This window comes from Aricia agestis, chromosome 7, assembly GCF_905147365.1.
Source record: "Aricia agestis chromosome 7, ilAriAges1.1, whole genome shotgun sequence".
In the NCBI taxonomy this organism is placed as follows: Eukaryota; Metazoa; Arthropoda; class Insecta; order Lepidoptera; family Lycaenidae; genus Aricia; species Aricia agestis.
Window position 1 is genome coordinate 2,548,293 of NC_056412.1, and position 24,292 is coordinate 2,572,584.

Consider the following 24,292-nt stretch of genomic DNA (forward strand, 5'->3'; position numbering starts at 1 on the left):
AATATCGCTTAATATTCTTGTCGTTCCCACAAAAACACCCTGCCGAAGTCTGGCAACATCGCGGTCGGCGAGCACCACACCCCGAGCCAGACCGGCCGACGCGCCGAACTGAATCGACGTTAGACAAATGTTAGATGTTTTTCGTTACGGAATTTCTTGATTCGGTCGCCGCAAAATCCCGCGATTTAATAACACTTAAATATTCCGTGACCGATATCCTCATTACTGGTAACATTATTATTTCCTTATCTGTGGTGATTTGTTATTTGTCAACACATGTTTGACACAGAGAGTTTGAACTTTGACACAAATTTGACAAGTGAAAGAAAAGTACACTGCTTGTGCTGACTGCTGTGATGCGGTTAATTTATTTGTACCTTTATCGAAATTAAATTTAAATAATCTGAATTCCTAAAAAAGTTGAATCCCATTATTAAAATAAAAGTAAAATTCAAATACTTATTTTCCTAACCGTGCCTTATTTAATGTGTACGTAGCTCATGTGTTATTTTAGCTCGAGTGTTGATGCCCGATTGTTTTCATTATGACCAAACGCCGAAGAATTATTCAAGCTGACAAAATAATACGAAATGTTTTGCATGCCTTCTGTTTGTTGATGTTCCTGCAGTTAAAAGGTTTGTTTTTATCTTTAGTTTTTCACTCTTAGACGTAAAACAAAAAAATCACTTCTCATTTACACCCCAAAATGTGTACCTAACTAATTTTAATTTTGATTTAAGGTCACAATGCAAACAACCCTGTGTTATTGTATTCTACGACGTACGATATTCGTTTGGCTAACACTTCAAAATTGCCAAGAATAGACACTGTGATTAAAGGTTTAGAACAAGGTTCGGCTGTTGAGTTTTTGTACAGAAAAAAATTAATATGTTGGTCGGACCAGAACGCAGAGCTGATTCAGTGTGCCAAATACAACGAAACCCAAACAGACAAGGTATACTATTTTGTGAAAACTACTTACACAATGCTCAGATAAAAATAAAAACTATTTACTGAACACCTTTGTTATTAGTACTGCTTTTTATTTAAATATGCTCCAGCACTTAGGTACTTCCAGATAGACTCCGGGCCCCTCTGTTATAATTTTATATGTAGTTTTCATATAATTGAGGCAAATTCTATGTTTATTTATAAAACGAAGTCGTTGTTGATCAATAACATCGAATGTTATTGTTTAGATGAAGAAAAAATTCGAACTAGGATGAAAAAAATCCGATCACTTTTTCTGCCCCTGTTCATTCATCATCAATATAAGCTACTTTGCATCACTAGATTCTATAACTAAGTTTTTACTAAAAATTTAAAATACATTTCATTTTCTGGGTGAACTGATTACTTTTAAAAAGAGTAATAATTAAGTTTATGAAATAATAAATAATGTTGAATGAAAAGTGCTTTGTTTCCCAAATTCACCTACGACATCTATTAGGTTACGTGCGACCACTGCCGTTACAAAATAGCGCGCGCCCGCTAAAAAGTTAAAGTAAGCAACCTACTTGATAAACTGACCTTAGTTAGATTTCACTTTCTGTCTGAATTTATGTGGTCTGAGCATATTTAAAGCATTTTTAACCTCTTGAAACTCACTGACACACTGTCAATCGGGCCCACTATAGTAATTATAATATATGCCTGCATCACTACATATGTATGTATACAAAAAACTGCTAAGATTATTCTATTAACATAAATTCCAATTGTACCTAATACTCTACAAGGCGCAGGTTCGGCCTCATATGGAATATTGTTCTCATCTCTGGGCAGGGGCGTCAAAATACCAACTGCTCCCTCTGGATCGTATCCAACGAAGGGCTGCTCGAATTGTTGACTGCCATAGTGTTTCAAACCGCTTGGACCCCTTGGAATTACGCCGAGATGTAGCTTCACTCTGCATCCTCTATCGGTTGTATCACGGGGAGTGTTCTGAGGAATTGTTGGGAATCATACCACCTGCAACTTTTCGCTATCGTCCCACGCGAAAAACATACCATCCTCGTCACCTTGATTTGTGGCAGTCTTCCACAGTGCGTTTTTCGCGTAACTTTCTGCCGCGCACTGTAAAACTCTGGAATGAACTGTCACCAGCAGTATTTCCGGACCAATACGACCTGCAAACCTTCAAGAAAAGAGCGTATTCCCTCTTAAAAGGCCGGCAACGCCCCTGTAGCTCTTCTGATGTTGCGAGTGTCCATGGGCGATGGTAGTTGCTTACCATCAGGTGACCCGTTTGCTCGTTTGCCCCCTTATTTAATAAAATAAAAAAACTATTTAAATTTTAGATGAAGATTGTTTCGGAAGGAATAATCACACCAACGGGAATGGCAATAGACTGGTACACTGGCAACATATACTGGACAGATTCTGAAACAAACAGAATTGAAGTTATATCCATAGATAAAAAGTGTAGACGAGTTTTATTCTGGACTGAAGTTGATTTAGCTCGGGCCATAGCTGTTGTGCCTAAGGATGGGTAAGCAAATACATCTAAAATATTTCTACACCTTATATTTAATTTTATAAATCATAACACCTTATGTACCAATTTCCTGAAATAAATGATTTTGATTCTGAAAACTATTATTAAAATAACCATTGCTATACAAGTAATGTGAGTTCTAAAATTTTAACCAGTTACAAGTGCTCTGGCCAATCCTTTCTCGGATATGGCCAGAGAACTGTACAAATTGTTGCTAATCAAGTGCTGGTAAATTGGTTATATTTTGTTATTTTTTGTTTGTTTTTGTGATAAGTACCTGTTTAAAAGTTTATTTGTTGATTTTTAATGTATGTATGTGAATTTGGGTGTCATAATCGCTTTGCGATTAAACCCATAAAGATTTAAAAAAAAAACAGTTACATACTGGATGAAGTCTTGAATCTGACTCCATATAATTTTGGGATGTGTGAGATAAGTTACAGATTTTATTATAATGAGATCCATTATAGTAAAATCTGTATCCGATCCAACAAATGCATATTACAAAATACACACATTATGTTGATGCACTGCTGTATTTTTTGTTGGAACTAATTAACAGTATGGTTTTGTTTCTAGACTTCATGAGGTCATCACTTCATTCCAATCGGAATAAGTAGTACCTTTGTACTAAAATGTATTTCTAGTTAAAACTAGAAATATAATTTTAAAACTAGAAATACATTTAATAATTTATGTACACAAAACTGTTTGCAGTGACAGACTTAAGTCTCTCGCTGCAAACAGTTTTGTGTACTATCAGAGAAGTTGATTCCTATGCAAATTGGGGACCTAAGTAGTTTGGTCGCGTTACGTCAAACCCAGCTGACAGATTACAATTAATATTGAATTGACATATTTGACCAAATAACGTTGGTCTGTCAATTGCATAGGAATCAACTTCCTCGATGGTACATAAATTATTAAATAAATAAAAAAATGATCTATATTTTGGAACTCATCCCTAGATTTCAGCCTCCAAAGTGGTCAATTCTTCAATAAAATTTAAATATGTACAGTTTCAGAAGATTGTCATGTCTTAATATTGGACAATTCTTTGTAAAAGTTCAAAGCAAATCTTTATGTTAGGGGTGGTCAGCAAGACCAGAATAAAATAATGATTTTGAACCTTAGTTTATCTTTCCTGTGCCTCTTTACCTAGCATTAATTATTGACCTTTGATAATACACAATAAGTTTGTATCTATATTCTATACCCAAATTAACTTTATTTCTACATTTTTAGATACTAAAAGTTAGTAGAGAATTTATTTTTTATAAAACAAACAAAAATATAGGTTGAAACTTTTTGTACTTACTACTTGTAAAACTTGAAAAAGAACTGTTTTAACTTTTTCAGGCTTATGTTTTGGACTGATTGGGGAGAGGTGCCAAAGATAGAAAGGGCAGGCATGAATGCAGATCCTGCAACTAGAAAAGTTATAGTCAATAAGAATATAATGTGGCCTAATGGCATAACGGTGGATTATAAGAACAATTTAATATACTGGGTGGATGCAAAACTACATTTTGTAGATGTTATGGATTTCAATGGTAACAATAGGAATAGAGTTATAAGAGAAGGACTAGTATATCCATATGCACTGACTTTTTTTGATGAAAAACTTTATTGGACTGATTGGAACACTTTGTAAGTTAAATATTTTTCTCTCTATTATATTAATACCTCGATCGTGGGAATCGCAGATACAGTAGATTTTCAATTGAGTAAGTTAACATAGACTTAATAGTCTGTGCAAGCCACAAAGACGCGTCCCACTATTCCTCCTAATTGTCTATAGTATATGTGTGCAAGCTTTCGTACATGTTTGAGTGTTATCGGTACACACTAATCACCTATGAGGGCACGCGCACACTAGAATAAATAGACCAATTAAGAGAAAGCGTCACGGTCAAAGGGAAAGATGCTCACCCAAAAATAGGTGGGGCGAGTCTTCGTGGATTGCACGGACTATAGTAGGTAAGCCAGCTTCCCCTGGTAATTCTTATCTATCATAATTAATATTATTATATTGTGTAGATGAAATAAATATACAGTGAAACAATAATTAATTCATATAAAAATCATTAAGTACCATACCAAAATATTTTTTCAGTGGTATGTATAGAAAGACAACGAACATGGATACTTTTTTACTAATCATACATATATATTTTAATAATATGTATACGGTGTTACATAAGTATTATAATATTTTGGAAATATATTTTATTTATTTATCCCTTAGAATAAATAGGTCCATAATCAATATCCATAAAAAAAGTTTAACTTGTTATTTTTTTTTAAAGATACATTTACACCTGGGACATAATGACAAACGGACCTATAAAGGAGTTAATCAACGGATCAAAAACTGACATACCAGTGGATATTAAAGTGTTTGATGAACAGAGACAGACCCCTGTTACTGATCATCCATGTAACAACAATAAGTGCTCACATCTCTGCCTACTGTCACCTAATGAACCTGGTAAGATATCAACGTGAACCGCTTCGAGAAAAGTATGCTCCCAGATTTATTTTGAGTAAAATTTTAGAGTAATATAGAAGTATAGCGCGACAAGGCTTTAAAATATGAACGTGGCGAAAAAAGGAACTAACGCCTCCATCTTACAAAAACGCCATTTTTGACAGTTCTCCTTTACCAGGAGTTATTTTCCCTAATTTAATGTATTTACAGCCTAAACTAGTATCCATACTTAAATCTTATTTATATATAAAAATGGATTTTCAAATGTGTTAGTCGCGCTAAAACTCGAAAACGGCTGAATGGATTGGGCTGATTTTAGTCTTAAAATATTCGTAGATGTCCAGGGAAGTTAAAGCGACACGAAGTTCACCGGGATAGCTAGTTATTATTATAAATGCGAAAGTTTGTCTGTCTGTTACCTCTTCACTCCCAAACCGCTCAGCTTTACAACGGCAACGTCGCACCGCCGCGCCGTGCCGATCGGAGTTGGGTGTTAGATTGTTTTCGTTACGGAATTTTTTGATTCGGTTGCCGCGCTCAAAGCCTGCGATAAAAGCTATTATCAGTATTATCACTTTGTTTTGTTACTTCCTGTATAACAGGACCAAGCATGTTCCAAGATGGTCTTCATTCATCTTATGACTTCAACGTCTCCAGGATTTAATGTCAATTACCCTTACTAATAAACACTGTATAAGCTTTGAATAGTTATACAGTGTTTTGTCATCTTCAATCCAATTAAAAATGTCACTTGTGTGACAAGAACAAAACACTGTATAACTATTCAAAGCTTTATACAACATTTATTAGTAAGGGGGTGAATCTATAGCTTGCACCAATATTTCACTCCAAACTTCATAAAGATGATTAGCTACAAAAATGGTTACTTTTCTCATCGATACCTAAAAAATACCTTTGTAATTTCCGTAGTAACCTTTGTTTAATAAAAATAAAAAAATATTTAAAAATGTGTGGACCGCAAAGGTAATTTCATGTCTTAAAATCGACCTCGAGTGAAACTAATTGGTGATCCCTGCTGTATAAATTTTGAGGATGTTTTCCAATTTTCAGGATATGTTTGCTCCTGTCCAACTGGCGTCAGATTAAAGGAGGATAACATGACGTGCTATAACGGCTTCCAGAAGTTTTTAATAGTGGCACAAAGATCTGTTATACTTAAAATATCACTGGACTCCCCTGATTATACCCCTTTCACAGTACCTGTCAAGGATTTGAAAAATGCTCTGACTGTGGATTTCGATCCCAAAACGGAGTTTATATATTGGGCTGACAGATTGGTAAGCTTTTAAAGTCAACTAATTAAGCAGACTTTTAATTAAGTAGACTTATAATTAAGCCCTTTGTGAAAATATTAAACGCCTATTATAATTAAGCCCTTTGTGAAAATATTAAACGCCTACCTGTTGCCGTTATTGACATCGAGCAAAAAAGGCCAAAAAATCACATTTGTTGTATGGTAGCCCCCCTTAAATATCAATTTTATTTTGTTGTGTTTTATGTTATAGCGGCAACAGATATACACAATCTTTGAAAATTTCAGAAGTCTAGCTATAGCGGTTCTTGAGATACAGCCTGGAGACAGACAGACGGACGGACAGACATTGAAGTCTCAGTAATAGGGTCCCGTTTTTACCCTTTGGGTAAAAACTTTGTTACCGTTATTACGATATTTACGTATATATCGCAATATTTCTTTGCCCTTTTCTTTTTATTGACCATTGTGAGATTAATATCAATTCTGTGATAGCGATCGAATGAGTTACGCAGGTATGTAACGAACAACTCGTGCGCGTGCGACGTGCGTCACCGCTCGCTTGTGACTCCCTACTGATTTGCCACCCGCGGGTGGTATTTACAGTTCGATGCCTACTCGCGCGAGCGGGACAGGCCTGACGCCAGAGGCAGCATCAGTACAGACAGTAAACCAAAAGTTTTGTTCCAAGTTTGTTCCACTGTCAATATTCTGAAATGACATGTGCCATATGTCGGATTTTGGTCGGATTATCTATTGTACATTATGTTGTAATAGCGCCCTCTGCTGCGACCTTTGTAACATTCCCCATTCAAATAACAGTCAAAAACAATATCCCGAGCGAGACTAGACGGCGCTGAGCAGTCGGTGGTAGTTCATGTCACTGGCACTCCGGACAGCATAGCCATAGATCCGTACGCCCGGAACATATACTGGACAGACCCCGTAGAAGATACCATCACCATGGCAAGACTAGACGGCAGCTATAAAAAGGTAGGACTTTGGAAAAGCTATTAGTATGAGATATTTGTAATAAGTTTGATATGCCAAGACGCATAATATCTGAATAGTAAAATATTTTTTTACAATATAAAATCAGATACAATGGCATTTTCAAAAGGCAGATTCGGAATTACGAATTTCTACTTTGCAAATGGTTCCATTATATCGCATTCTTTAAACCAGTGTTTTTCAAGCTGTGGGTCGCGACTCGCGATCCTCTCGTGGGTTGCGAAGCTTACATAGATAAAAAAGCAATGAATAATAAAACATACATAAAAAAGCAAAGGGTGGCGGGTTGCGAAATATTTTTTCATTCCAGGGGGGTCGCATCTTAAAAAAGATTGAAAAACACTGCTTTAAACAGTAATATAAATTATTTTCAGATAATAATCCACGAGGAGTTGTATGAACCTCGCGCTATAGCTTTGCACCCGGAAGCCGGGTGGATGTTCTGGTCAGACTGGAACCAGAAGTACCCTAAGATCGAACGAGCGAACCTCGACGGAACCAACAGGACTCTGCTCATATCAGAAAAAGTCATTTGGCCCAATGGGATCGCTTTAGATACGGTTAACAATAAGTTGTACTGGTGTGACGCTAGGACGCATAAAATAGAGGTGAGTTTATTAAATAAAAACTAGAATTAAGTTTTATTAAATAGACACCTGTCCGTCTGTCTGTTTGTCTGTTACCTCTTCGCCTAAACCGCTGAACCGATTTTGCTTCAATTTAGTTTGGTATGGACTAGTATGGAGATACTTTGAGTCCCAGGAAAAGACATAGGATACTGTTTATCCCGAAAACATTTACGATTGACGCTCGTAAAACGAATTTTGGCGTAACGATTTGCGGGCGTCATCTAGTTGTTTAAAATAAAATAAAAATTGTTTTATTTCCGAATAGATTTGTAACAAATACTTTCAGAACTTTGATGCTAATGGTGCCTACCACCGGTTCGGGAACTATCCCGGCGAGAAGAACCGGCGTAAGAAACTCGCACGGGGTCCCATTTTTTACCAAAAAAGTGAGAAAAAAATTAATCTTTTTAAAATAAAATTTACAATTGTAACTTAAAATTATACAATGTCAACATCCATACATAATTGTAAGTCATAATATAATAATGTAGAAGTAGCCTTGCAAGGAGCCATCCTACTCCCAAGATGTGCCATCGATTATGAAATCATTGACCTTATAATAGGCTTTGGCACACAAACGTTCTTTGACTACTTTTTTAAATTTATTAATCGTAAAATTTTGAACGTTTTCTGGGATTTTATTGTACAGGCGTATACATTGACCTTTAAACGATTTACTAACTTTACTAAGTCTGATCATCGGCAAATCCAGCTTGTGCTTATTTCTGGTGTTCCTACAATGAATGTCACTTTTAGCTTTAAATTTACTTATATTTTTTCTAACATATATTACATTATCCAAAATGTATTGAGAAGCAACACTTAGAATACCAATTTCTTTAAATTTATCTCTCAGAGATTCACAAAAATACATTTTATAAATAGAGTGTATGGCTCGCTTCTGCAGCACAAATATTGTATTAATGTCGGCAGCGTTTCCCCATAAAAGAATTCCATATGCCATTCTACTATGAAAATAACTAAAATATACTAATTGTGCCGTGTCTTCATCAGAAATTTCTCTGATTTTTCTGACTGCATATGCCGCAGAACTGAGCCTACCTGCAAGATTAACAATATGAGGACCCCACTGTAATTTACTATCAAGTGTTATACCTAAGAATACAGTGGTGTCTACCAAATTCATCTTCTCATCATTCAATAGTACATTGGTTTGGACTTGCCTAACATTGGGCAAAGTGAACTTTACACATTTAGTTTTACTGGAATTTAAAAGTAAGTTATTAGCATTAAACTAATGTACTATTTTTGAGAGAACACTGTTTACCTCGTCGTAATTTGACTGTTGTCGCTTCACTTTAAAAATAAGTGAAGTGTCATCAGCAAAAAGTACTATCTCATTATCATTTTCCTTAACAAGGTAAGTCATTTATATAGATGAGAAAAAGAAATGGGCCTAAAATAGATCCCTGTGGGACACCTAATTCTATTTTGGTTCCATTGGACCTGTTACCGTTTACTTCAACCCTTTGAGTCCTGTTTATAAGGTAAGAAGTCAAGAGGCTAAGAGCTGAGTCCTTTATGTTGTATAATATCTTAGTCGTGAATACTAATTACTAATTAGAAAGACTTTCGAATTTATAATATCAGTATGGACATTAATACATGGAAAAAATATAATGTATTAAAGACATACACTTGTAGACCATAATAAAAGCCATTGGCTTTTCATTGCGTTAAAACGTAATGGTTACTAAGATTTTGCACAAAGAAATTTGCAGGAACATTAAGCAATATCTTGTTTAGGTTTGCAACATGGATGGCACAGAGCGTCGTGAGCTACATAATACAGATATCCTACGGATCTTCGGACTCACTTTGCTGGGCCAACATTTGTACTGGACGGACACTCAACGGAGAACATTAGACAGGATAGACAAAGACACGGGCTTGGACCGCGTGTGCATGGTGGAACAGATGGCCAACATGATGGGCATGAAAGCCGTGCAGCTAGGAGCAGATAGTGGCAGCAGTCGATGCTCGGACAATAATGGGGGTTGCTCGCATATCTGCTTCAATCGTCCAGATGACTATGTTTGCAGCTGTCCGTTGGGTGAGTTGTGTTATGACCCGAACTGCAGCGGTTTATTCTCAAATTGCCGAATTCTGAAGAAAACCATATTTAAATACATTTTTTATTTATTTTTTTTATATTTTATCTGCAGGTTTGGAGTTGGACAACACTAGAAAGAATTGCATAGAACCTGAAGCATTTTTGATATACAGCAGGAAGAACGTTATTGGTCGTATCAGTATTGAAAATGAGCATAACGACGCTGTTTTGCCTATCAAAGAAATAAAAGAAGTCAGGTAAGTTATTTTACACTTTTTTATGTTTTTTTTTTTAAATCAATAGGTTTTTTTAGATGTTTTTTTTTAAAGATCAATACTTAATGATATTACTGCTGCTAGGTTTTTGTAAAGTGTCCAAGTCAAGCAGGGAGAATGCAAGGCAAGGGCAGCTCGCTGAACATACTGTTTTTCTGGTCAAATTTATTTCAAGAACCTGAGTTCGCCAACAAACTTATATGCAGTTTGGCGGTTTTTAGAATAAGAACATAATGTTGTAAAATATTCTTTGAGGTGTTCGGGAAATAACCACATATCCTCCAAATGCCAGCCTTAGACAGCCTTAGGGCTGTCATCACGTAAATAACGTTACGTTAGCGTTACGGGTCTATACATCTCATGCTAACAAATCATTGTTTCTCACAGTGCACTGGCAGTACATGTGTCAGGATCTAAAATATACTGGTCAGACACGAAGCTGAAAACTATCTACCGCTGCTCAATCGACGGCTCAAATATTGAGAAGATTCTGGAAGGTCTTGGCCAGGTTGAAGGTATGTTAAAAACACGTGTGGCACTCGGGGACTGCCGCGGTAAAGCTATAGCATTTTTTATCTGCCTATGCAATTATATTTTGCATACGTCTAGTCGCACGCACACAAGCACCGTGCCGAAGTCTGCTGAATTGAAACGATGCTAGACGTTGCACAGCAACGCCGCACTGATGTACCGGGCAGAGTGGGGGGAGGGGGTTGTCAGGTTTGTTTGCGTTACGGAATTTCTTGATTCTGTCGCCGCGCTTGAAGCCCGCGATAAAAATATGCAAATACCTTAAAAATTAAGAATCATTATCATCATCAGAATCATCATTATTTTTAACGCTGGTAAAACGTGTTGGCTAAGCCCCCTGACTACGGATTACTGAAAAAAAAATCCTTGCAGGTCTGGCGATAGACTGGTCCGCGCAGAACATATACTGGACGGACACGGCCACGCAGCGCATCGAAGTCGCCAGGCTAGACGGGTCCAGCCGCCGGGCTCTCATATGGCAGGGCCTTAAGAAACCTAAGAGCATTGTTCTAGATCCACGCAGAGGGTAAGCGGTTTTATATTGCCAGTAATCTATTTTCTATACTATCTATACTAATATTATAAAGAGGTAAACTTTGTTTGTTTGTTTAATTGTAATGAATAGGTTCAAAAACTACTGGAGCGATTTTAAAAATTCTTTCACCATTCGAAAGCTACATTATTTACGAGTAACATAGGCTACTTTTTATTTTGGAGAATATAGGGTTCCGTAAGATATTTCAGTTTTTAGGAAACAACCAGAAAATTTACTTATTTTGCGTACGCTGCATAAACTATAAAAGATAGAACTATACAATGTTCTAAGTAAATATAGATCTTATAAATATCTACAAAAATGTCCGCGACACAATATACCTATCTATGTCAAGTGAGGCACAACAACCATTTTTTTGGACTACATTTAAACGCATTTATTTTACTCATGCTAATAATCCTTATCAAAATAAATAATTTCATCACTAAGTACAGTTTATGTAGATTATATTTGCTCTTTGAATGATTAAAATTGGACGTTTGGTTTAAAAGTTATGGCGAAATTAAAATATTTGCGATTTACGCCCGTTTCAAAGTGGGCGCTACCAATGCCACAGAATAGATAATTCATAATAGTACAAACTGTACCAATGCAGGGGTGCGCATTATACACATTGAAAAGGTCTACAGAAAACTCCGCGATGGTATATTATTATTATTTTATGAAATAAGGGGGCAAACGATCAAACGGGTCACCTGATGGAAAGCAACTTCCATCGCCCATGGACACTCGCAGCATCAGAGGAGCTGCAGGTGCGTTACCGGTCTTTTAAGAGGGAATAGAGTAATAGGGGAGGGAAGGGAAGGGAACGGAATAGGGGAGGGTAGGGAAAGGAATAGGGTAGGGGATTGGGCCTCCGGTAAACTCACTCGGCGAAACACAGCGTAAGCGCTGTTTCACGCCGGTTTTCTGTGAGAACGTGGTATTTCTCTGGTCGAGCCGGCCCATTCGTCTCCCACGTATAAGTATATAGCTCTTATGGATATATCCCACATTAACATATTTTTTTGTCATTTACTTTTGACTTTAATTAATGTCTAATTTTCGAAGCGATTTTAACCAATACGGCAAAAAAAAAAGGATATGGACGAACAGTCCATAGACGGCCCCAATTTTATAATAAAAAAATAATAAAAAAAACCAATACGGCAATAATCCTTTAAATAAATACTTATAAATACTTACTTTAAATACATTATTGATTATGGCCCTTTACAGCATAATTATTACGATTTAAATTTTAAATAAATATTTTCGAAGATATTACAGATTTAAAAATTGCGGGACGTAAGTAGCTTTTGCGGCAGTACCGACCAATGCGGGCCACGGGTAGTAATGAATATAAATTATTTAAAATCAAACTACTGAATCGATTTTAATAATTTTTTCAGTGACTTAGGCCATAATTTATTTTATACCCGTGCGAAGCCGGGGCGGGTCGCTAGTCTAGTATATAAAAATATGTCGGGTTTGACGCTATAACTCCAGAACGCACGAACTCTGTGAGGTCTATAGAAAAAAAATCAGAAAAAATTTCAAGAGAAAAGCAGGAAAACAGGGAAAATCATTTTTCACATAGAGCGCCATCTCTGAGTACCACGTACTCACGCCGTTGTAGTACATGCTATGTGCATGTACTACAACGGCGTGAGTACGTGGTGTGTGAGTGTCCCTCACGAAAATAAGTGCGTTTCATTTTGAAGCGCGATATGACCGATATTCACGCGGGCAGAAAGTTAGTAATTTATAAATAACTAGATGACGTCCATAACTCCGCTGTGCAGAAATTCCTTTATCCGAACCGTACATTTTTCTGGGAAAAAGTATACTATGCCCTTTCCTGAGATTCAAAGTATATTCATACCGAGTTTTATCTAAATCGGTTCAGTGGTTTAAGCGGTAAAAGATATACACACTTTAAAATTTTTAAAAGTAGTATGGAGTATGGATAATTTAATCTAATCACACAAATTGTAAAGCCATGTTACACCGGCCGGTTTTTTTTTTTTAAATATCTATGGACGCTTCACACCACGTCTGTGGTCTGGCCCCGTAGTAAGTACCTGAAGGACTTGTGTTACGGGTACCAGACAACGGAAATATATTGAATACTTTTATACTATACATACATTTAAGATTTTTATTATATGATACACATATTTAATACACATCCATGACCCAGGAACTTCGAAAACTGTTTGTTCCGTCGGCGGGATTTGAATCCGCGACCCCCGGCTTGAGCTACCAACGCGCTCACCACTGAGCCACAAATGTCGTCGTATTAGCAACCTATTGACTCGTCATTAATTGAAATCGCATAAGATTTATGATATTATGTAATATATAAAAAACACAACCGGTTGAAATTTATGGTAATTCACAACGTAATAATGTGCATATTTGGTTTAATCGTTATTTATTTTATGTTAATTGTAGGTACATGTATTGGTCTGAGCTTGGATCGAAAAGCATCAAGCGTGCGTCCATGGACGGAAGCGGGGTGACGACACTGCTCGAACAAGTTGGTCGCGCGCATGCACTCGCTATAGACGCAGAGCGCCGCACACTGTACTGGGCGGCGCTAGACCCGCCCGCACTCGAGCGTGCGCACACCGACGGCACGGGACGCGTCCCACTGACTAATGACGTCACAATGCCGTATGCGCTCACGGTATACGCCGATCGACTGTTCTGGGGCGATTGGAATACAGGTACGTTTTCTTTTCGAGAAAAATATCGATTGGCTAAAATATTGTGAAGATTACGGTGTAAAATTCGTGAGAATTCTGATTGAGAAGTTTTATGTTAATAATGTGGTACGAAGTTCACAATTTACACGTCATAAGGTATTATGCTAGGCTTATGCAAAATATACGGCTCCCAAGAGATTTTTTCCGGTGCGCACGACTTGTATAATATAGTACTTCAACCCGTGCTTACCGCGAAATCTTGTAACGTGAACACTGCAATTTAACAACAAACGAAGATAAAACGTGTAAAACTTAATTACAGGTTTGATCGAGTCCGTGAACAAAGTGGACGGTTCGGACCGCAGACGCGTGCACGGGGCCCTCGACTACATCGGAGTGTTGGTGGCGTGGCACCGCGCCCGGTCCCCGCCCAACCAGTGCGGTGTCGACAACGGTGGCTGCGAGCATCTATGCCTGCCGACTCCGGGTGACTTCCGCTGCGCTTGCCCAGCGCACGCACGACTGCGTCCCGACAACCTCACGTGTGCGGGTAAGTTGCGTATACGTGCACGAAAATCACTTCGTAGTTTCTAGTTTAGATATTTATTGTTTTTATTGATAGCTCTTGGTATTGTATATATATATTGTCAAAATAAAATATTATAAACGTGAATGAGTGTACGTCTTTCTGTTACCTCATCGTGCTTAAACCGCTAAACTGATTTTGATGAAATTTGATAGTTTTGATACGCTATACTTTGAGCTCAGCTGAGGACAGTTTTTATTCCGGAAAAATGTGCGGTTCCCGCGCGACAAACGAATTTCGGCGCAACGTAGTAGCGGGCGTCATCTAGTGATGCTTATAATATTTGTAAAAATGTATGATATTACTGTTTTTACTTTACATACTTTTATTTAGGTATTTTTTATTCGTAATAAGCGCGATATACTTATCTCTTTCTCTTGCTAAATAATTCGTTTCATAATACTCGTTCCACGAATTGCTAGATTAGTGTTTGCTGCTAATTAGTGTATGTTGTATATTAGTTTACTTTTCGTAGTTTTTTCCTTAATGTGTGATTTTAGAAAATGTATCAAGAATTTAAATTCCAGATCCCGAGGAGTTTTTATTGTACGCGACGAAAAACACAGTGGGTCGTGTGATGGTCGCGAACGGGGAGTGTAATGACGCTACAGTACCCGTCACTGGCTTGAAGAATATAAGAACTATCGAATACGACCCGATCAATAAGTAATATATATTTTTTTAATGAAAATAAGGGGACAAACGAGCAAACGGGTCACCTGATGGAAAGCAACTTTTGTCGCCCATGGACACACGCAGCATCAGAAGAGCTGCAGGTGCGTTGCCGGCCTTTTAAGAGAGAATAGGGTAATAGGGGAGGGTAGGGAAGGGAAGGGAATAGGGGAGGGTAGGGAAAGGAATAGGGGAATAGAGGATATTGGGCCTCCGGTAAACTCACTCACTCCGCGAAACACAGCGCAAGCGCTGTTTCACGCCGGTTTTTTGTGAGAACGTGGTATTTCTCCGGTCGAGCCGGCCCATTCGTGCCGAAGCATGGCTCTCCCACGTATATTATTTACTATTATACTAGGTATTATTTACGATATTAATTACTATTATACTAGGTATAGACCATACTAGAAATTATAAATAAAATTATTGTCATTTTAGTAATTTACTGGCAATGACAAAAAAACAAACCTTCCTTATACTTCAACGAATATTTTGAGACTAAAATTAATGAAGTGTAATCAGCCGTTCCCGACTTTTAGCGGGAACAAAATACAACTACAAACTACAAAAATACGTAGTAATGTTACTGCGCGGTTGTAATTACGGGATGTAGTTATTACAGTGTATCCAGGTTGAGAAAGTGTATCGTCAAATGTTTAAATTATATTTTGTGCGTTTTATGATGATATGGGTGACACATAATAATTGACAATAGGGAAGTTACCTAAAAAAAATAATCAATAATTTAAAAATATCGAATCACTTCGTAAAGGAATTGCAATCGAAATTATCGATTTCGTACTGACGTTTCAGAGTAGCGCCGGCGATTTAAAATGGCGGCCTTTTTATCGATTTGATTTCGATTCAACAGTGTCAATCTCTATTGGCATAAGTTCCGCTTCATGCATCTGACATTTTTCAAATAATTTCGTAACAATAATTTTTACTCCTGTTTTCACAGTTAATATTTATAATTTTATATTATTAAGTTAGCATTTAGCAACTTTTCATTTTTATTCATTTACAATTACAGGAAACATTTGTTTTTGTAGATGGAATATAATTTATTACATTTTGATTTTTTGTTTTCTTGTTAAAAAAAAACCCGTAGCAAGGAATATGAGAACTGTCACCCATGTCATCTTAAAACGCACAAACTATAGTAAGCGGTTAAAGAAAGTCTTTGTTATTTCAGGCACCTGTATTGGATGGACGAAGATTCGCACTCGATAAAACGTGTCTCAATTACCTACTCGAGTACATCAACGAGTGACTCAACTGTAGTCGTGTCGGAGCTGACTCGACCCTATCACATGGTATTGGACGTCATTGGACGCACTCTATACTGGACTTGTTGGGATTCGGACTCGATCAACGCTACGTCCATAGACGGCAACTCAACAGGAGTTATCATGCAAGGAGACAACATGATACCTAGACTGCTGGCTTTCCATCAAACTAAGAGGTAATATTCTTAACATTTGCGATCCAAGTGAATCGCTGGCGTCATGGCCAATCACGCTTGTATGTTACGTCTTGCTAACCATTAAAGCTTCTAGTAAAAATATAGTAAATCAGTTTATCTTTGAAAGTAATACAAATATTGTTATTATTAATTTACTTGCATTGTTGAGTTTTAAAAGGTAGAATATTACTAAGCTTAATTTTCTCCAATTCAAAATTAATAACGTCATGGACGCCTACGCGCACGCACACGCATACGCAGACATACACGCACACACGTCGACCCTAAAAACGCCTTAATAAAATACTTTCACAGGATCCTCTTCTGGAGTGACGTTGGTCTCGGCGCCATTATGCGCGCGGACGTCAATGGCGGGCGAACGGAGTTAGCTCGAGCCGTCAACGTCACGGCGCTGGCGGCAGACACCACCACATTGTACTGGGCCGTTGGCAGACAGATTCTTGCCGTTGACTTTGATGGGACCAACAGGTTTGATACTGACTCTGACACTGGACTCGTTTTCATTAAAATATGGGTAGGCGTGGCTGGCCAACTTGTCACGTGACATACATAATTTTTGTTTTATGTTAGCGAAATTATTTTTTGTTAACATAATTTACATAAAATTATGATAACAAAAGTTTATAACACTAAACACAGTGCATTGTTCTTACATACTTTTCATATTGTATTGTTTTTGTAAGTTTTATATTAATTTTGCACGTAGAAATAATTTCCAGAAAAATGTACACTATGTTGTGATATATCCATAAAGTTAATATACCTAGCGGAATAGAGCAACAATCTCGAGCTGTCAAACGAAACCGAAATTGGTTTCATCTGTGTGTAAAAATATGTGTACGTATACACTTACACAAACATGATTGAACATGATTTCTATGAGATTAAATTGTCAACGTGCGGCACGTGCCGACTGGACGTCAAAAAAAGAGTGCTGTTGTCATGTATCACACGTCGCTTTTTACCACGCAGTGTTACTGATAGTGACATCTCTCTTGCTCAGGCCTTTGTTTCTGTATTCCGCTAGGTATATTATCTTTATGGATATATCTGTATTTATATAAGTGGTTAGACTGTATTATCCAATTAATTCAATCAATTAAAAAAGAAATACGTTTCAGGCGAATAGTATGGCAGGGCGGGGTAACTAGTACGCTGGCGGCGTACGGCGGCGCGCTGTACCTGTGCGGCGGGGAGCGCTCGCTAATGCGGCTGCCGCTGCACCGCCGTGACGCGCCGGCCGCGCCCGTGCCGCACGTCGCGAGGATCACTGCAGCAGTGGCGGTGCGGAAGGTGAGATGTTGGCTCGCTAGCGCCTCTAGCGTCGAATTTAGAACTTAACGTCCTCACTAGCGCCTCTAGCGGCGAATTTGAAACTTAACATTCTCACTTGGGCCTCTAATGCTATGGTTATTTACCTGTCATACGTGTTGTTGCAACCTACCATTTCATAGATGTTTTTCCTGTACTGCGGGCCAGGCCAGCATCCTTATTATGTAACTTTGATGAATATCATCAATGCTTAGGGCCTGTTTCACCACTTCCTGATGAGTGCTGGATAGGATATCCACCACTTAACTTGACAGAGTATGGAGACTCTGCCAAAAAAGTTGTGGATAGCCTATCCGGCTCTTTATCAGGAAGTGGTGAAACAGGCCCTTAGGGCCTTAGGGCCAAGAGTCAAAGCGAGACATTACACCTTATAATATATTTTAGATTCACGAATGTATATTTAATCTACTTTTCTGTATCATATTTCAGGTGGCGCGCGATCACCCGTGTTACGGGCGTACGTGCGGTGCGGGCGCGTGCGGCGTGGGTGGCGCGTGCGGGTGCGGCGTGACGTGCACGCGCGACGCCTGCCCGCGCCGGCACTTCCGCTGCGAGCCGTCGAAGCAGTGTGTGCCGATGGAGTGGAAGTATGCACAACATAATATGTATAAAACATAAGAGTACACATTACACAACTCCAGATTTTACATAATCTAAAATAAGCTATTTTCCTATCTTCGTGCTCTGCGACTGGTATGTGATATAATATTGACATAAATATTTTGACAAATTTTTACAACTAAGCACACAAACTAGGCGCAGTTTGTGTTTTCAGTATTACGCAGAGAGTGCTAGCACAAACAGCAAATAATCCGACATGTTGCACACGTCATATCAGTATTGATCTTCAGTTGATAGACACGAAACAGACGCCAAACAAAACTTTTTGTTTACTGTCTATGCTGGTGCTGCCTCGAGCGTGAAAACATTGCAGAAATATATCCTATTCTTAATTAACGAAATCCAGTTATAATAATCGTGACTGACAAACATTAAAGTTTTTAGATGTAACAAATATTCATAATAAGTAATTAATAATATAATTATTATTAGTGACCATCCAGACTTACGATTCTCTGTCGAAACTGAGAGCAAGGCTGATATTTCAGTTTCGGCAGAAAAATATTTTTCGGACACTAAAGTATCTTTTTCTAGGTGTGACGGTCAGGCGGACTGTCCGGACGGGTCCGACGAGAGCTCGTGCGACGCGTGCAGCGCGGGCCTGCGGTGCGCGGACGGAAAATGTGCCGCGGCGCTCGGCGGATGCGACGCGGGCGCACCGTGCGAGACCGCCCTGCCGGATGCGTTTAGGTATTGATAATTATAAGGAACATGCATTTTCTTTGCTCATGCATAATTATAATAGAACGTCTGAAATCGTTAAAAATCTATCTTTATTGGAAAACTATGGACACAAATTAGATTTTAGATAAGATGAAAAATAATAAAGTTTTTTAAGTAGCCATTTGGAAAGAGAGATCTGATTGTAACCCGTAACGTTATAAATTATGTGCTTTCATATTTCTCTCGTAACCCAGTGGATCAGATTACCGACACGACTGGCGAGAGATCAACTCTTTACACGCCGATCCAACGCATAGATCGTCTTTCTTGTCAGACAATCAGGTGATCAGCCCGCAGTCGTATCTTATAAAAAAAGTGGATTGACGTGCGATTTTCTCAACAGACTAAAATCTCACTCTCTCCCTAAAACTTTAGTACGGCTTAACCGATTTGGCTGATTTTAGTTCGAAAGTATTCGTGGGAGTCCAGGAAAAGTTTATAAGTGACTTGAAGTTTTCTGGGACATTTAGTTATGCTATATGTTTGGTTTGACAATAATTGGCACTTTTTTTTTCAGGTGTGACGAGCGACTGTGCCTTGCGCCGCGTCTGCTATGCGACGGTAAGCGGCACTGCGAAGACGGCTCCGACGAAGCGCCGGCTGCCTGCGGATATGCACAGAAAGATCACGTAAGAAAATATCTTATCCTTTTCTTAAATATTGGAAAAGTCACTTGATAGTCGAAGGTGAAACATTGTGTGGCTCAATCATTACGTAATGTTTAACTTATTTTGTTTTTAAGTGGGCAAATCTTATATAGCCATACTATTATGTGAATACCATTAAGTCAGTGTAACATTATGGAATTATGGTTAAAATATATCGTGCTTACGTTTCGCAGAACGCCATCCCAACTGGCAAGCAGTGGACGGCTTTGGGCGTGTGCGCCGCAGTGGGCGGAGCTTGCGCGGTCGCCGCTGCGGGCTGGACCGTGTTACGCCGCCGACGCCGCGCCCCGCCCCTACGAGCGTTACCGCTGGTCAAACCGCTGGCTGTGAGAGTACCGCCGTCGCTGCATTCTTCCGAGTATGTATATATTATCATATCTGTATCAGACATCAGTATACCGGTATAATCCTACAGTTTAAACACACAATCGATGCGTCAGCAACAAATGTATTGTCTGCGATGCCTGCCCATGAAGTTTCTTTATTGGATGCTGACGTGATCGAGAGGGTTCTTGGCTATTTCGCTTCGACTACATCATGACAATTCAGGGTCATGTAAACTTAATTAACAAAGGTTGTGCCACATTTCAGCGCGACGGGATCGGCGTCAGCGTCGGACAGTCTCTGCGGGCGATACCCGCGTCCCACCGTCAACCCGCCTCCGTCGCCGGCTACCGCGAGCGGCGGACGCCGGCGCCGCCCCCCGCGCGCCGTCACCCGCCCCCCGCCCCCCACGCCCGCGTCCACCGATCACGCGGATTCGGAGACCGAGCGCGCGCCCGCGCCGCCTCCGTCGCCCGCGCCGCTGTTGTACTGACGACGCGTATGTAGGTGGTATAGGTGTTTGATACGCATCTCTAAGCGGGCCACTAGACGATAAATTTTATTTTGCAATATCACGTATTGTGCAATATTATTGACCGTCTAGGGTTAGTATTGAACGCGCCCGGCTTTCCATCTTGTTGTTGAATAAGTTGTTCAATAAATGTTGTGTGTGATATTGCGCAATAAAATTGATCGTCTAGGGGCCCGCTTGTGTGGCTTCCCGATCCTCGTGGGTCGCGGCAGAATAAATAAAAAATAAGGTCACTTTATAAACTAGGCCATGGGCTTCATTTTGCTTCACACTACAAATCAGTGGCGGCTTCCATCGCTAGACCAACGTAAGTAGAAAATTAAGCACATAGCCTAGTTCATAAATTGTTTTTTATTTGTCGGTCGCGGTCGTGTGATGCGAAGATCGGAATGCTACCATAACGCTCAACTCACAATGGCACGGAGTCGAAGCGACTCGACGCGACATATTTTTCCGCCTACAGCATATTCATCTTTGTTTTTGTCTTGTTATTGAGCCCATTAATATTTACACAGCAGAGATTTGTACTTAAATAATAACAAAATAGAGATAAATATGCTGTGGGCGAAAAAACTGATCTCGAGGGGCAATTGAGTGAGCGCAGGGTATGGCGCGTGTGTTTGAAAATTTGATATAGAATCGACAAAATTGCTCCCGATTCAAAGTACTTTGATATATTTTAATAACGCTTTTATAGTTTTATTTATGTACAGATACAAAATAAATTGTAAATACTTTTTTAAGTTCCTAAAATGTCTTGATAAGTTTCTTAATATTTTTAAATGTTTTTTAAAGTATCATGCAATTAATCGTCACTAATTATAATATCGCATTTTAAAGTCCACATTATAGCAAGCAAACTTAATTATATTATAATTTTCAATATTTATAGTATAGTATGTCGTGTACATTCAAATAAAAATGATTGCTGCCATTTTCAATCTAGTAAAAACTGAAGATCTCTTTATAACTATTTAAATTCTCGATATTATATACTAAGCGCCACCTTGTGACGTAAACCGTTTCGATATTTTTTATCAACAGTTTTTATTTTCTTTTACCAGACCAGGTTTCGTGTGAGTCGCAGAAATATTGCACTGAGTGTAAGTTTTTGTTGCCTTTCACCGTAAGCAGTTTCATAGACCTAGTAATATCTATGACGCGGACTTTGGATTAATTTATCACTAGATGTGCTGCTGGAGGCCATACTGGCTCTAGTTAACATCCGGTAAAAAGTGATAAAACTTGCACTCAGTTGTCACGTGAGGTAAGTTTTGGCGTATAAGTAATAGAATAAGCCAAAAGTTGAGACCTCAGAATGTTTTAGGAAAACATCTAGTCACATAAGGTTTTGCAGTCTGGCTGGGTCAAAGTAATTGTGTGTGACATCTCTGTTGTACTTCGTATCAATGAAAGAGTGGCATGATAATTTGACAAACAAGGCTGGTGCATATGCACTTAAGACCGGCCCTAGAACAGGCAGAATTTTTTATAGACTAACCCTCTTACTAATAAACGTTGTATAAGCTTTGAATACAGTGTTTTGTTCCTGTCACACAAGTGACATTTTTAATTGGATTGAAGAAGACAAAACACTGTATAACTATTCAAAGCTTATACAGCGTTTATTAGTAAGAGGGTTAGAGTGTAGAGGCCTTCTAGTTATTTTACTCACTCGTGCACGAAAATATTGCCAAGTCGGTCTATACGCGACGTAAAATCAAAATAGCGATTTGTGAGCGTGTGTAAAAGACAAGTAGTAGGCATCCATCAAAATTTCTCCCTGGCCCATGACCGGCCTTATGCATCCAAACTATTTAAATATTAAATATTATAAGTACAAATGTTTTTGACACTTTGTAGTGAAATCTCAGTAGAATTGGGTAGCGTATACGATTTTTTTGTAACAATTTAACGAAGTCTTTCATAGGAAAAACTGAAGAGAATTGTGAAATTTACCTTTGGTGCTATTTCACTGTTTGTGCCTCATATAGTTTAATTGTACATATTCTAGCTAGATGTAATTGTATATAGTTTGTAATAAGCGTCATTTTATACCTGTTTAGATTAAAAACTAATGTTACGTTTAATGTTATCTTTAACTGTACATGGCACTCAGGCCGTAAGGATAGTCAGCATTCGTTTTGTATTGTTTCAATGTATGCATTGGTGGGAATAAGCGTGGAGGCCACAAAGGAAGATCTTCCGACCGAGCGAGGTGTTATGCTCGGTCAGGCCTTTCAGCTGTCGTATATATACCGACGCGCTCAGAAAACTTCGATAGCGCGATGCAGGAATGTTAGGCGAATTGTGGGTACCGCCACACGTTAGTGACATGGTGAGAAATACTTTTTGCTTTTTGTGACATTACGGAGGTTACGGCTTTCAACAAAGTTAAGGGGGATAAATATGAACGATAATGTTCAAACATTGCTCACAATGGTCACAATTTTGACGGTTGTACTTTGTGAAATCATTTTATTGAAGTATTTAAACGCAAAAATATTGACATTATAACTTTTTTTATGCTTCAAAATAATTGTGACCATAAACAATGAAGTTTGTGTTGATCAAATGGGGATTGTCCATTTTTTTTTTAATTTTGCTCATTACAAAAACATTTCGAGGAATAAGGTCAGTGGTCGTTTTTCTGTATATAAACGAAAAAAATACCCATTAGTTACTTATATTTTTGAACAATTAAACCTTTGTTTGACCTTCAATGGCGTTAAATGAGCAATACATTCGACCAACATTACGTTTCAACCTTTTGGTAAGCTTCTCGTATCAGCTTTCACATAATGAGAACTTGCATTTGACGAACCAGCCATTATAAATAAGATTGAAGGGAAATTTAAAACATATGCAGAGGTCAATTGGCGGCCGATGATGACGTCAGAGCGAAACTTTAAAAATGTATTGAGAGAAAACTAGCCAATGAATTTCAAAATTATTTAATTTATATTCTTAAAATACCCTATTTTAACGAAAAAAAATATAAAAAGTACATGTGATTTTTTTTGGACAATGCCCATTGTTGCACAGAATCTATAGTTTCATTATTATTAAAAGGCCTGTATTTCACTGGATGTGAGATAGATGCAGAGATGTATAGAGAGAGGCCAACTAAACGAACATGAGAAACGAACAACTCTGTCCGTAGCGGTCATTGACCCCCTTTAAAAAATTGTCATATTTCATCGTTTTCTATGTAAAAAGCGATTGATAATGAATTGACAGATGTTTCTAGTCTGGGTAAGGGCGATATCGTATTTTGCATACTCGATGTGAACTGAGTCTGAAGTAATTACTTCGGAACTC

General features: G+C 38.3%; 1 protein-coding gene across 1 annotated transcript; it reads left to right on the forward strand.

Moving 5' to 3' along the window:
- Nucleotides 1-366: 366 nt before the first annotated feature.
- On the forward strand, nucleotides 367-21,667 carry LOC121728839 (low-density lipoprotein receptor-related protein 6). The gene is made up of 23 exons (XM_042117143.1): nucleotides 367-635; nucleotides 741-955; nucleotides 2,301-2,491; nucleotides 3,857-4,147; nucleotides 4,807-4,988; nucleotides 6,060-6,286; nucleotides 7,084-7,254; nucleotides 7,647-7,880; nucleotides 9,669-9,975; nucleotides 10,088-10,232; nucleotides 10,638-10,765; nucleotides 11,154-11,307; nucleotides 13,774-14,048; nucleotides 14,350-14,577; nucleotides 15,141-15,279; nucleotides 16,481-16,750; nucleotides 17,066-17,239; nucleotides 17,893-18,064; nucleotides 18,533-18,690; nucleotides 19,259-19,414; nucleotides 19,965-20,076; nucleotides 20,289-20,473; nucleotides 20,707-21,667. The coding sequence occupies exons 1-23, from the start codon at nucleotides 545-547 to the stop codon at nucleotides 20,930-20,932; spliced, it is 4,431 nt and encodes a 1,476-aa protein (XP_041973077.1). The 5' UTR covers nucleotides 367-544; the 3' UTR covers nucleotides 20,933-21,667.
- Nucleotides 21,668-24,292: the final 2,625 nt, after the last annotated feature.

Coding starts and splice junctions, on each gene's coding strand:
- LOC121728839 (XM_042117143.1), top strand. CDS start 545: ATGACCAAACGCCGAAGAATTATTCAAGCTGACAAAATAATACGAAAT. Junction 4,148..4,806: donor TGGACTGATTGGAACACTTT/GTAAGTTAAATA, acceptor TTTTTTTTAAAG/ATACATTTACACCTGGGACA. Junction 7,255..7,646: donor TAGACGGCAGCTATAAAAAG/GTAGGACTTTGG, acceptor AATTATTTTCAG/ATAATAATCCACGAGGAGTT.